Source organism: Lagopus muta, chromosome 19 (genome assembly GCF_023343835.1).
Source record: "Lagopus muta isolate bLagMut1 chromosome 19, bLagMut1 primary, whole genome shotgun sequence".
NCBI lineage: Eukaryota > Metazoa > Chordata > Aves > Galliformes > Phasianidae > Lagopus > Lagopus muta.
In genome coordinates, this window is record NC_064451.1 from 1,864,751 (window position 1) to 1,879,598 (window position 14,848).

The 14,848-nt window shown below is 50.5% G+C and overlaps 1 protein-coding gene across 5 annotated transcripts in view; it reads left to right on the forward strand.

Annotated features, from left to right (window-relative positions):
• The window catches only part of NSMF (NMDA receptor synaptonuclear signaling and neuronal migration factor), a 41,816-nt gene extending 35,201 nt beyond the window's left edge, over nt 1–6,615 (forward strand). For all 5 annotated transcript variants that reach the window (XM_048966106.1, XM_048966108.1, XM_048966103.1 and 2 more), the window contains 4 exons: nt 624–703; nt 2,006–2,108; nt 2,508–2,583; nt 4,349–6,615. In XM_048966106.1, coding sequence (XP_048822063.1) covers nt 624–703; nt 2,006–2,108; nt 2,508–2,583; nt 4,349–4,446 — 357 coding nt within the window. In that variant the 3' untranslated portion in view covers nt 4,447–6,615. The remainder of the gene's footprint in view (nt 1–623; nt 704–2,005; nt 2,109–2,507; nt 2,584–4,348) is intronic.
• The last annotated feature ends 8,233 nt before the right edge of the window (nt 6,616–14,848 follow it).

Below are 14,848 nucleotides of genomic sequence, written 5' to 3' on the forward strand. Positions count from 1 at the left end.
TGAGCCTAACTTAAACTTCCTATTGCAGGGGAGTTGGGCCAAATGACCTTTCAAAGTCCCTTCCAACTCTAAGAGTTGTATGATTCGATGATAGGTGCCCCGTGCTGCAGAGCAGTAGCACTTGCAGCCCAATGACCTGGAGACTGCAACTCTTAATTTTCCTGATGTTGTATTCAATCTTTTTATGCTTGCTACTGCCAAATACCAGTTCTTCTGCAGTGACATCTTGCCTGCTTCTCCTGCTGTGCTCAGCTTCTTTCTGCCTACCACAGCAACTCCCCTAACACACCCCAATGAAAGGGACTTTCTTTTCTTCCCTACTGTCCTCCAGCCACCCACAGCAAAGGGCATTTTTTTTTCCTCTTATTGCTATGTCTTTCTAAAGCAGGATGGGCATAATAACATCAACAAATGGATAATCCAAGCCCCGACGTACTCTGTATGTGAAAATGTTCTGAATTAGTGCCTACGGTGTCTCCTGTGAAGGCTGCAGCAAGCTGTGCCGGCCTGGCGTGTCCACTCTGCTCCCTTGTGGCACTGCTGGGTATGGCTGCATGGAACAAGCAATATCTCCAGGGTCTGTTTCTTCAGGTGTTGTGCATTTGTCCCTCTCTCTCTTGCAGGGGGGTCCAGGTCACTTATACTTGTTAAAGAACAAAGTTGCCACTTTCGCCAAAGTGGAGAAGGAGGAAGATATGATCCTGTAAGTGACCGTGTTATGTTCTAGAGTCACGTCGCGTTTTTCTGCTCTGTTTGCTCTGTGTTTGTAGCATGTGGTATAGAAGGAGGGGCAGAGCTTGCTGGGATGGTTTAGCCTGGGGCGGATGAGGCAGAGAGGGAATTAAACAGCAGCTTACAACTCTGTGGGGGAGAGTTGGAAAGACGACAGAACCAAGCTCAACTCAGGGCTGGTGCAGCTTTGGGTCAGGTCAGCAGAAGATTTATGCTTCTCTGCTGCTTGGTGTGTCTCTGGACTAGAAGTCATCAAAAGAGAAAAAGGCATTTCCTTTCTTAGCAAAGGCCTTGCTGACAGAAACCAGAACACGCACCTCGTGCCTCTGGGGCTTGGAAGTTGCTGAGGTAGCTTTTCTTAGCAGGTGACCGGTGGCAGAAATCCAAGCTATTCCCCCACAGCTGTCTCTGATAACTGCCCTTCTAAATGCAGGGGGAAATGGAATTTGTCTCTGCAAAGCCTGCTCAAAGTCCAGTGCTGTGGCAATTTTGCTTTTCCTTGCAGAGAGTTAAGCTTTGCCTGTTTTGCTGCCTGCTTCCTTGTGCTGGCTCAAATGTAATTTGTCTAGCAGTGCTTCTTTGTGGGGGTGAGCTTGTATACCAACCTGTTCCTACACAAAAGATTGTTGGCATGAGAGCTGAATATTAAAATCAACATCTGTTCAGTGTTCTCATGCTCTGGCACAAACACCATCAATAAAAGGCACGTGCACACATGCTTCTGAATGTGCTGGGGGCATAGCAGATCTGACGTTGGTAATTCAAGGGCCTCCAGAAATCTGTGGGCATGCAGCTGAACGGGTGCTTGGAAGTGAATGTCTCCATCCCACCTGTGCATGGCTGGGAGGCAGTCCTGAGAAGAGCTTATACTGCAAACAAACATCTGATTACAGGCATCACAGGGGAGCTGCTGGGCTTTAGAGCCCACCTGTCTGCTCTAATAATCCTCGTGCAAGGAGGGTCACTGTATCTCATGTCCCTCAGGCACAGCATGCTAGTCAGTAGTGAGAAAAGTAAAGTGGATTTTAAAATGCTCCTGGTGGATTTTGCTCCTTTTTCTTCACCTTGAAGCTCCCTTGTCTCGTTGGGCAGCTCCTCCTTCCCTACCACACGGCAGAGGTTCTGCCCCTGCTCTTCCTTGTCTAAGACCCTCCATCGCTCCCCGGGCAGCTTGCTGCTCAGGCTGTGAGCTTCAGGCCTCTCCTGAGCTGCTTGCACTCACGCATCCACCTGAGGAAACCAATTTCTTAATGATCTCTTTTATTTCTTCCAGCTTCTGGAAGAGGTTGAGTCGTCTGATGAGTAAAATCAATCCTGAACCAAATATCATTCACATCATGGGCTGCTATGTTCTTGGAAACCCCAATGGGGAGAAGGTAAGAGCTTTGTGGGTCACCTCTCTGGGAAGGACTGCTGAGTAGCACCAAGCCCAGGGAGGCAGCAGACACACTGTGCTGTCACATCCTCTTTGCTGGGTGGAACATGCTGCATCCTATCCCACCAGTGGCTGTTAGGGGCTGAACCACCCTATGGATTGTGCCAACCCCAGAGGCAGAGAGGAATGGTTGGTGGTATGCAGGAAGGGACGGTGCTGAAGCCTCTAGGAGAACAGTCAGTCAAAGCATTTGATTTATTTACTGCTGAACTGGATGTTTTATTTAAAGGCCGTGTAGTGGATTGTTTCCTAGAGGTAGGGGTGAAGGATGAGCAATTCTGAATGTCCTGTAGTTCATCTTTGTTTTCAGCTCCTAACTTTCTGTATGTTTTCCTTTCAGCTATTTCAGAATCTGAAAAACTTAATGAATCCTTATAGGGTTGCCTTTGAGTCTCCACTTGAACTATCAGCTCAAGGTAATTTTTTTCTGTGCAAAGAACCATATCTTCCACATCAGCCTACTTCCTTCCATGGGCATCTTCATGAAAAAGCAGCTTTGAGCTCCCTTAAGCCTTACCATGATCTTTTTGCTTGTAATCATCTTTAGTGTAGCTCATTTGCTGAGCCTAGCTTTCCCCATGCAATTCCTCTTGTTCACAATTTAGCTGTCCTGCTTCTTGTGCCTGAAGCTGCAGAACCTCTTCAGAACCACTGGAAGTGACAAATTGCCTAAATAATAAGCAGCTCTCCAGGCTGAATTTGGGAGATTTGTCATCTTACTGGGGTGTGTGGAGTCATTGGGATACATAGGAGCAGAACTCCAAGTGCGCAGGGGTTTCTTCTCCAGAGGGCTCAAGCCACTGGCACCAAGCAGGTTGTCTCAGTAGCAGGTGATTTGGATGGAGCCCATTGCAGCCATTCTGTATCTCAGCCCACTTTGCTTTCTTTGTTTTCCCCCCCTGTAACTCAAGTTATTTCAAAGCACTGTGGATTTTTTCTTGTTCTCTTGTCCACGCATTTATGGGTGCAGTTTCACAAATGACATTCTGAAGTTGCCCTTGTTAATTTATCTCTGCCTTACCCCTCAGTACTTTCTTCTTTTGAAAGGTAAAGACACACAGCACTAGGCTGTAAGCTCTTGGGTACTTCCTGTGCTGCACACAGCTGGCATTGACGCTCCTGGCTTATTCTTAACTCCCTCTTACCCATGTAGGAGTGTACAGGAGCTGAGCACATCAGTGCTGTGCAGCATTCCCTGTGTGTGTCCTCATGTCCTGCCAAGGTTTGGCTGTGCAGAACCCAAGTAAACAGGCCTGTACATGAGTGACAAGAAGCAACTTGCAGGGAAATTCCTGGGTTTCTGCACAGCCCAGCAGGCAAGGCAATGGACTCTGTGTGTGTACTTGAGCAGCTGATCATCCAGGGGGCTGGGCTGAAGACTGTCTGAATTTATCCCGTTGATCAGTCTGGGGCGCACTAAGAGCGTAACCCCTCTAATCCTTCTCAAAGTCATCTGAAACTAATCTTAATCAGGCCTCAAAAGCGAAAATCTCTTCCTTGAGCCCTGAGCCCGGGGTTGTTTGTGCCTTGTGTCTCCCTTTGCCACTTGCTGTGTCCAGCAGTGCCCCTGAGTGCAGTGCTCAGCCTGCAACGCCTCACGAGAGCCCACCTGCAGTCGGAGGTGCAGGACTTACAGCAGTGCGTCCTGTTGAGCCTATTGCTGCCAGCAGAGAGAGCTCTGCAGGACGGGGGCAGCTGGTAGACGTTCATTTTCCCCCCAAACCCACAGTTTTTGTTTTGAATTTTCCACGTTATTTCATTGATTCCCCCCAGATTTTACAGCGAGTTGACTCTTGATGTGTAACAGTCTGAACTCTCAGAGTGGTGCCTGCTGCAGCCTGTTGGAGCCGTTGTCTGCTGCTCCACTTCCTGCAGTCAGCGCAGAGGTTCCAGGTCTGGAGACACACGCTGTGTTCAGTTCCCACCTCCACAGACCAACCTTGCCAGGGGACTATAAGGAGCCTTTCAGGGTCTGAGGATGGCTAAAAAGGTGCTTGCTTCTCACAGGCACCTTCACATGCCCCGGGTGCATGCTACATGTCACTGTTCTCCAAATGAGACATGCTGGCAGGTTCTCCTGTGCCCCTGTCCATATGGGTGTGCTGTTCCGTTTTGCTTTTGCTCAGTCTTGTTTCTCTGTCTTGCTTCAGTGTGTAACCCAGCCCTCTGCTTCATCTCTAGGTAAGCAAATGATTGAGACTTACTTTGACTTCCGCCTTTACCGCCTCTGGAAGACCCGCCAGCACTCTAAACTATTGGATTACGATGACATTTTATGATCTGGAGAAGACTTTGCAAGAAGTTGTTGATCACCAGTGTCCAAGAAGTCATGCTTATTGCAGAGAGACTCTTTTATTGGCACAGGGAGCCCTACAGGAGGCTGCAGTGCTAAAGGGAGGGAAGAAGGAGCCCTCGGAAGTGGATCGGGAAGAAAGTCTCCTGGGTCAAGAGAGACTGGAGGGGAAGGGGTTTGACGCCTCGCTGGCCTCGGGTCAGAGCCGTGGTGTCTCAGGAGGAGCTGTGTGAAGTGAGGACAGGATGGAGTTCCTTGCAGAACTGAGCTGTTTTGGGTCAGAATGGGCCAGATTCGATTCCAGGTCCTTTTAAAGACTTTTAAAGCTCAGGTTTTCTTACAAAAAATAAAAATAAATTACCCGTGCACTACAATGAAGAAGTGACCAGAGCACAGAGGAAGGAAGGTTTTGTACTCATGGGACCTTCTGTGCCTGGGGATCTTGGAGAGCAAGGACTGCTACACCTACTCCTGCAGGCTGACATCAAGACGATCCAGTGTCAATGTGAATATACTGGAATATAGAATTGAAGTCTAACTTTTTTTGGTTTTGTTTAATAGAAAATAAGTGCAATTTTTATAGAGAGGAGGGAGAAACCCCTCCTGGTATTTAATTAGTTAAAAATAACACACCAGTAACCAATAGATGAGGTATTTTTGGTCTGCTTGAAAATATATTCAGAATGGTAATATATCTTCTGTAGACATATTTAATCACCAGCAAACATGGTTTTAACGTAACCTAGCAGACCCTGCATGTCTGCTGCATTGATTAATCCGGTTTGGTTCATCACTTTCAGAGTAGCTGTGTTGCACAAATTGTATGTGCTCTCACGAATGTATATTTCTCCTCCAGTTAGACACAACTTTGTTACTTTCTATTTTGCTGCTTGCAAAACTATGTGACTTTAGTTTTGCTGAAATATTTTAGGTTAGAAATACGGTACTTGGCTGGGAAGCCTCGGCCAGGTTCACTATGATATAAAAATGAAGTAGAAATTAATAGCCATGGTAATTGTTCACGCCAGTATTTTGCAACGTGTTGAGAGATGGGCTTGTTGGGGCTGCTGTGTTGAGCAGTGAGGGTTCAGGCCATCAGACACCCTCCCAGGAGGTTGGGAAGAAATGCTTCCTGAAGAGTTCAGCACGGGTTTGTAGCATGAGATTGAATCTTCCCTGTGTTCACTTGATTGCGAGTTGTTTGGGTGTAGATCTCCTCTTTTCAGTGCTAAAAAGACCTTTTTGTTGGGCAGAGCTGCTCACATCCCTTCCTGTGCAGGGCAAAGCAAACGCAGGGTTTTGTTGCTGTGGTTTGAGAGCCCAGATTTGTACTTGACATTTGAGGGATCTATTTTGGAATAGATTTCCTTTGTGTTCCTTTAGCACAGGGACTGATTTTTGTTTTGGGAGGGGTTTGGTTTGGTTTTCTCCATCTGCAGCTCTCCAGAGGACAACTCAATACCACTTGCAGTCCGTGCAGGTCACCGGCTCTCCTGGGAGGGGATACACTCCATTTCTTACATAAGTAAAATGTACTGGAGGTGAACAGGGAGGATTAGGGATTGTTTTCCAGGTTAGGATTGTTTTCCTGATTTCCTGGGACCTAAATTATCAGATTGTGACGCGATGGCAAATATGTGTACAGACGTTGCTTTAAATACTTGCAAAAAGCAGTAGTTGTTCTGATCTGTAGAGTAGTCCTTCCCTCTGTGATGTGTGTGGTGTAATCCTGGGGGCAGGCTGCTGGCTGGAACTGCTGAACCCTGTACATTTAGAGCAGTTTCGTAGCAAAGCTTTTGAAGAAAGAATGTACATATGGTGTGTAAAGGGAGGAATGGTTGGAGAGAGGGAGAGGTTGGAGCCGTGAAGGCAGCGCATTGAACCAAACAGCTCCCAGCTGCTTCTCTGCCTGCTGGGCTCCAGCCCCTGAGCTGGCTGGGTTTCCAGACCTGCAGTGAAGGGGACAGGCTGTGACTTTTGGCAGAAAATGCCAGATCTAAACCCCAAACCCACATGGATACCAATTGTCTGTTCCTTAGCGTGGCAGCCTCCACCAGCTGTGCTTGTGAGAGGTGGGAGCCACAGGTTCAGAAAGCAAAATCACGTGTTATTTAGAGCGTGGTCGTGGCAGGATTAAAATGCTGATACAAAATTCTCCCTTTGTGACCCTTTTGCCTCCTATGGTTATTGCTCCTAACTGGAGACTGACAACTTGTTCTTCCTCTTTCTTTTCTGAAGTGAAATCCCAATTCGGTGAACTTGGTAGCATGGATGTAGCATTGTGGAACTATTGAAAACCTTCTATATCTGGGAAAGGGCCCATTTATGTCCCCACTTCAGTGATTTGTCTGTACAATTATTGTGTATCTATTAGCACTGACCACTTGTGGAACTCGGGTTGCAAAGTAGAAAGGTGTTTCTTGCATAAGCACTGTAGGAAGATGTGTGTTGGAACAAGCAGCACGCGCTGTTCTGGTGCAGCTGACTGTGGTGCAGTGCAATGACAAACTGACTGCGTTCCTCTCTTTTCCAAAGATCTATAATCAACTAGCTTGTGATGTTTATGACATGAGCGTATTGTTTCTGTTGTAGCATTCTTTTGACTCGAGAGATGAAACACTCTCAAAGCTGTGACTGGGGAGACAGCAGAGTGTTGATGTTTTCTGTGCAAGTAGCGTCATTGAAGCGTTGACTGTTTAGATGGAAAAAAAGGAATTCTTCCCCTTTTAACCTCTTGAATTTTGTAAGCGGCTGCTGGGGGGAAAAGGAGTCAGCAGAGAATAGGGTGGGAAACAAGTGTAAGCATTACAAATAGAGCCTGTGACTCCTCAGCTGGACCAGCCTGCACAGGGTGACCTGTGTGCATGCTGCTGTCGGAGCCGAGTGCAGTCTGTCCTGCCCAAGGCCTCTCTGTGCTTCCTCCAGCTTTGAACTGCGCTGTTGGGATGCGTCTGTCTGAAGCCATGGAACTGCTTTGCTCACACACACTAATTGCTGTTTGAGCTGGAGCTGCCGTGTAAGAAAGGGGATCCTGGGGAGCAGCTTGCAGCATGGTTGTGCCCACGTTAACCTGCTCTTCTGGGGGATCTGCAGCCCTTCTGCTGCGCTGTGCTTTGGGCTCTGCCCCAGCACGGCCATTCTGCTTGCCTGCTGCTCCTGCAGCTCCAGGGGTTGGATTTGCCCTTAGCAGGGGCTGGAGAAACCATGATGTGCAGTGCAAGTCCTGGTTAACCTGGAGAGAAGTGGGATAAACTGGAATGGCTACATGGGAGCACCTCAGCAAAGTGCAGGCTGTGACTCCAGCCCTTTACTTACCCTTCCTACTGAGGAATGCCAATAGAGAGCTCTGCTGGGCTCAGACTGGGAGCAGCCCTGGCAGCTCGGTCGCCTTGCTCCAGAAGCTGGGGATGCCCATCTCTTTGGTTGTAGCACTTGTCCTGTACAGGGCTTCCTAGAGAGGCTTTTCTCTTCTCTATTGGCTGGGAAGGATGAGAAGGAAGAGAAATTGGTGCCCTAAGGGACAGAGAAAGTCAGAAAACTGTTACAGCTTTTTGCATCTCTCCTCACACTGCAGCTACCAGCTTCCTTTGCAACTGACCTCCAGGCCTGGGATGGCAAACGAATGAATTAGCAGAGCAGCCCTGCTATTGCATTAAACCCATAAAATCATACCAGTCTGTGTAGCTCCAGAGAAACATCTGACTGCAGAAGGCAAACAGCCCGTCCTGGCCCTGCTGTGTACTGTGGGCTCCCACTCTCCACCTCCGAGCACCTCAGGAGCTCCCTGATCCTCATCCCATGCCCCTGGGGAGCTCTGCTTGCCTCCCAGCAGCGCTGCTTTGCTGAGAGCACTCTGGAAATGAATTTGTCCCTCATTTCTCAGCCTGGACTTGTCTGGAGCTGCACACAGGTTTCCGGCTCCAGAGGCTTCTGGGCAAAACATCTGTCTGTGCTTTCACGTCACCCTTCGAGGCAACATCACCATTCTGTGCTGCGTTTGCATCTCCAGCTCTTGGCACATATCTGCTCTGCAAATAGCTGCTGCTGCTTTGGGACGCTGCTGTGTTAGTGAGCTGTGGCTGTGGGTTCCTCTTCCCAGGGCTCTGCTGAGGGTGACTGCAAACACTGCTTCATTGCCTCCAGGCAGCTCAAGTTGGGGCGGTCAGAAGAGCAGAAGGCAGTGATGCTGAGCAGCCCCAGCACGGTGAGAGCTGCAGGTGGCATCCTGAGCCCAGGCCCTGCCAGGAGGCACACAGCAGACTCGCTCTGCTTGCTCTCTGCATAAACATTCAACTCATCACAACCCACAGAATCACAGAATGGCCCGGGTTGGAGGGGACCTCAAGGACCATGAATCTCCAGCCCCCCTGCCACAGGCGGGGCCACCAACCTCCCCATGTAACCCACTTTAGGAGTGACGCATGCATGCATTACCCGCAGTGCTTCGCTTCAGGATGCGATGTTACTAACATTCAAAAATAATCCTTCCAGGCCCTTTGGCAATTGGCACGGGTTGCCATGCAGCAGAGGCTGTGCCGGGTTGTGCCGTGCAGCCCCACTGCCAGCAGCAGGAAGCAGATCTGCAGCCACACGCTGAGCTGAGTCACTCTGTGCTGGTTTTCCTGACGTTCACTGGACCTGGTGATGCAGGCAGACCTTCCTGCAGGGTGACACACAGATATCCTCCCTGGGGACATGGACAGGCAATGCCATCTTCTAAGCCATCTATAAAAATAGAGTACTTTGTGATCTGTGCTCTGTCCCACCAATCACTGAGCATCTGCAGCCATCTGTGTCTTTCATGGCACTGTGTTTTATTTCTCAGGCGTGGAAACTCAAGCCAAAGTCAACTGGAAACTGTTACGGTTTTGATGAGAAATCAGCCTGCTGCTAACTGTGTTTGCTGGAGTTGAGTGAGTACATGGGTGGTTTAATGGCTGTGAACCTGACAGTGACTGCTGTTATCCAGGGTAATTGTGCTGAGCGATCAGCAGGATGGCAGGGCTGGCTGTCTAACCTCCCAGCTATAGGAACTGGTAGCTGCTTTGATTCAAAGGTAAATTCTGTACTTCCCATCAGCGTGCAAAACCTGGAAGACTGGAAGTAATAAAATTACGGACATCAAAGTCCATATCTGATCCATATCTTATATTTTCTGAAGAGAAAATAAGTTGCATTTTTTCCATAAATATTGAGTACATCTCAAAGAACTAACACAACCTGGTAATTTTTCACATCATGGTACTGATTTTAGAGCATCCTTAAAACTGAAATATGTAAGGACGTATAGAAAGCATCTAGGGACTTGTGATGTAGTGATGGTCAGGCAGCAGCACTTAGTTAATGTGCTCTCAGCATCCAGGCCAGCTGATGGTTATGGCAGCAGCAGTGGCCCCAGATGCATTCCCAGCAGCAGAGCTACGTGTGCTCCCCTTCTACCAGCACAGCCCATCGTGTGAGCTGCTGAGTGTGAGCAATAAGCTGCCAGCACAGCACCTCCCCTGCCCCTGCTGTCATTGGTTTTTGTGTGTCTGACAGTCATCTTCCCATGGCTGTGTGTAGGTGTGATGAGCTGTATGCAGGGATGATCCTTACCTGGGGAACGGGACTGCAGCCGTGCTGAGAGGGCTGTTGGCATGGGGATGCGTTGCTGGCTCAGGACAGCACAGGTACACACAGGTGGTGTTCAGAAAGCTTCAAGGGAGAGTGGGGGGCTGTTGATTTTGGGGTCCGCAATCAAAAGTCCTGCCGGTGCAGAGCTGGGAATTGGAGTACAGCACAGGAATCCTTACCCTGACTTTCGAGATGCCCTAAAGCCATCTCAGACACACACAGCAGGGTGAGGTGCTCTGCATGGGGACGCTGCTCACTGTGCAGGCCGTGTCCCTGTGCTCCCCCTGACTCTGCTTGCCAAATGAGACCTCCCTTTATTGGGCTTTGAGCTGGGGAGGGCTGTAGGAACCAAGCGAGCTCTGTGTGCCACAATGCAGGGAAATGCACTGGAATTGTACCTAAGTGAGCACCAAGGGGCCACAGATTTTCCACTGTGTGCTTCCTGTTGTTCTTTAACAACACTGTTCCTGGAATTGGGCGACTTCAGCTGTGATGCCAAGCAACAGCCACAGCAAAAACTGTGCTTGCAGGCCTGGGAGGTCAGTGTACTTTTAATATCTCAACTATTTCTGCAGAGTTCAGACAGCAGTTCTCATTTCCAGTTCCTTCGCTCAGCTGGTCGGAGTTGCAGATGTCAGCCCCAGGATGGAGGGCTGTGCTGGTTGCAGGCAAAAGCTGTCTGAAGGGAGAGTCTGGAAAATGGAGCTTGCCACCTGTGAGCTCAGCAGGCCCCACACCAGCAGGCTGCTCCCTGGGGAGGAGGAAGGAAGCTGTTAGCACGGCCGGGCTGCAGGCGGCTCTGTGCTGGGAGCAGCCCTGTGCCGTGCAGGACCCCACTGCCGCCCGTAGCGTTCCTCTGAGCCTATCTGCTGCTTTGTGTGTGATAGGCAGGTTTCAATGACGTGAATGTTTCTAGGTTTTAAGATGTGATTTAATAAAAAGTGACGTTTCTGGGAAAGCAGGTTTTCTCTTTTTTTTCTTTCTTTCTTTTTTTTTTCTTTCTTTCTTTTGTTGTTCTCTGGCTGAGTTGGTAAGCCCAGGAAATGCCACCTGGCAAAAGCGTGTGCTGTGCCAGCAGAGAGGGAGGAACCGGCGCCAGGCACTTCTGAAAGGCAGCAGAGAGAGAAACGCTGAAAAGTAAAGAGCAGAGCCAGGGTGAGCACCGTGCCCTGGGGAGCAGCACGGGGAGAAAAGCAAAAGCTGTCAGTGCTTTCAATGAGAGACACTGAGGGGGAGGCAGATCCTGCGGTGAGGACAGAGTGAAGACATTCAGCACACCTGGGAGGATGGAAGACATCAAGTTCCATCAGCCACTGTCTGTTGGACTTGAAGTGAGCAGCTGCGGTCCCAGCCTCCGGCTGTGAGCTCTCCCTTTATCTGCATTGCTGAAATGTGTGCTCAGGTGTGTTTGCCTTTCGCCAAGTGCCATAACTGCAGCCCCTCTAAGCACACAGAGCTGCGCTCCTGTCCTTCGCTGCCATCCTTTAGGGCACTGTTGCTCATTCTGGGATCTTTCAGCAGCTGTGTCTGCATCCTCCCCATTTGGAAACATTGCTGTCCATCTTTCGGCAGTGGCAGAGGATGGAAATCACTTCCACCTCCCCACCACCACCTGTGCCAGAGAGCTGGCCCTGTTCTCCTTCACCAGTCACCGGTGCCCTGAGTAACCTGGTGGCCAGAAATCCTGCCTTTATTCCTTATTCCGGAGCCATTAAATCTCCATACTGCACTGTTTTTAAATCAGTGTCACGGGGTGCAAAGCCAAACGCATTGCAGAAGCCCAGAAGCAAAGGGTTATTTTTATCTCTCACCTTCCCTCTCTCCTCACGCAGGTGATGTGGGGACAAGCCCAGGGCTGTGCAGGCAGATTTTCACACTGCCCCATAACAAAGGGCGAGGAGGGGGAAATCACACACATCTGAGTCCTGCTGCCCGGCTCCCTCCCTGCTTTCTCCACACCTGGCTGCACCTGGGCTTGTCCCCATGCATCCTATCAGTGCCAGCTGCTGGGTGTGGGCCTGGCGCTGACGTACCAGACACACTGCGTCCTGCTGCTGCCTGCACAGCCACGCAGCTATGCTGCACAGTGGCACTCTGCCATCACACAGCCCCGGCCCTGTCCCCTGTCAGTGTCACACCTGGGTTTTGTAATCGAGCGTTTGTGCCAGAATCTGAGAGCTGAATGGGATTCCCAGGAGCCTCTTAGTGAGGGTGCTCAGCTGCTGCTCCAGCAGAATCCAGAGGTGTAAATGCAGCGATGGGGATCAGCTCCAGGGCGTTCAATAGTTGGCCAAGTTTCACTTTCCAGTCCCTCATGCTGTTTCAAGCTCGGCCTAGAACAAAGGCAGTTGATGGGAACTATGATAGAAGGCCCCACAGTTCTTGCTGGCAGGGGAGGAATTGAATAACGGCTGCGTTTTTTTCCACCAAGGCAGGAGGGCACACAACAAAACCACCAGATGTCAGCTTCAGTCCCCACAAAGGGAGACGTTTCCTTTGTACCAGGTGCAGATCAACCGTGGGATTCATTATTTCGGGATTTGTGGGCTTTACATGGGCTGAAAACCCAACAGACAAGACCATGAAAGAGAAATCCACTGAGATCCACGAGTACAAAGGCACATTGTTGGCTCTGTAAGTGCCTGAGCCATGAGTCACCCCAGGAAACGTCACTGCCTGCTGCCCTGTCCTCAGGCTCAACCCAGGGCACCGCTGTTGGATGCCGTGAGGGCTGCCATGCAGGACGGCACACTGAGAGGCGTGTGCAAACTTTAAACCAGCCTTGTGTTATTAAAGCTTAACTGCAAAGAGCTGCTTCCTTCCGTCGAGCTTGGGCTTGCACATGCAGCCAGGCAGCAGCAGAGGTGGACGTTGGACCCTTTCCAGCACAATGGCAACGTTGGCAATAAAACTCCAGCAGCCGCTCACTTCCAGGTCTGGTTGAATGTGTGCAAATTGCTCCGTTTTGTCTCAGGAGTGCAAAGGTAGAACCTTATCAGCAGGAGGCAACATTCCTTCCAGTAAGCAGGGCTGTATCTGAGGTGGTGAAGCACCCATGTTGTGCTGGGGTGCGGCTCTGTAACGCCCCAGCAGGCTGGGACTGAACGGTTCTGGGCAAAGGTTGTTCACGTCACTACGTGCCGTTCCCCTCCGCGCCTCACAGCGGAGGATTTCAGCACACAGTGTTATCTGAGGCATGGAAAGCCCTGAGCTCCCAATTGTTTCCTGATCTCACAGACTTCCCAACGAAACGTGGTGGCAGCTGATAACAGGCTGCCTGGAAGCAGAGCACTGGCCATGCTTTTCTCCGTGCTTTTGCGTGGAGCAGCGATGGCAGAGCAGTGAGAGCAGCACAAGAACTGTTTTCCTGTGCTCCTGTCTGATGTCCTGCAGTGCCCACTTTCCTCGGCTTGGTCCTGCTCCTCAATGCCTTCCCCAGCCATGCCTGCTGCCCACAGCACAGAAACCTCACTGCCTCATTCAGAGCTTTCCTTAAAATGCTTCTTAATGTTGCTCTGATGCCCACTGTGGGCTCCTTTCCCTTGACGCCCACTTACTTTTGCTCTTTCTCAGACCACAGCTGAGCCGACAGTGGGGTGATGCTCACACACACCTCTCATCCCCTTCCTCCTCGGCTGCTCCTTCTTGTGTTCCTCCTAAATGGCCCAGTCTAGGGCCCAAATTATAGGAAAAAAATAACAGATTTGGGTTACTTTTTTTCTTTGGTTGACTTATAGAATCGTGAAGGTTGGAAACAACCATTGAGAGCACCAAGCCCAACTGCAGCCCACTCCCACCATGCCCACCAACTATGTCCCTCAGTGCCACATCTCCACGCTCCTGGAACACCTCCCCCCCTCCCCAGGCAGTCTGTTCTGTTGCATCACCTCTCTTTTGAGAAGGATTTTTTCCTAATACCCAACCTGCACCTCGCATGGTGTAACTGAAGGCCATTGCCATTCACCCTATTGCTGTTGCATGGGAAAAGAGGTCGGATCTCCACCTGGCTACAGCCTCCTGTCAGGGGGCTGCAGAGAGCAACAAGGCTTCCCCTGAGCCTGCCCTCGGTGGGGTAACGTGCTGTGGTTCTGGGCAGGGTGGATGAGCACCAGGACCTGGGAACGTGTGGCCTTTGGAAGCAAAGTTCGGGGCACATGGGACCCATCGTGGTGCATGGAGTCCTGCGTGGTTGTGAACGCCCTGCTGGGACAGTTTGCTTGAGATCAGCCACCAGCGGGATCCACAGGGCTGTGTTTGAGGGCCAGTTCTCTTTAACGTTTACCAATGACACTAAATTGAGAGGAGCCACCGAGTCCCAGCAGGGCAGAGAGAACTCGCGGGCAGTCCTGGACTGGAGGGCCAATACCTGAAGGGAACCTACACCCAGGAGGGGAGTAAACTCTTCAAAAGGGCTGACAATAGCAGAACTAGGGGAAATGGATCCAAGTTGAAGGAGGGAAGATTTAGGTTGGATGTTAGGGGGAAGTTCTTTACTAGGAGAGTGGTTAGGCCCTGGAACGGGCTGCCCAGGGAGGTTGTGGATGCCCCGTCCTTGGACGTGTTTAAGGCCAGGTTGGACGGGGTCCTGGGCAACCTGATCTGAATGTGGATGTTTGGTGGCCCTGCTAGGCAGGGGGTTGGAACTACATGATCCTTGGGGTCCCTTCCAACCCGGGTGATTCTGTGATTCTGTGTGATTCTGTGAGGGCCGGGCGGGTCGCCGCTCTCAGCCGTAGGGTTGGGGCGGGCGGTGCCGCCCGCTCCCGCTCTCGGTA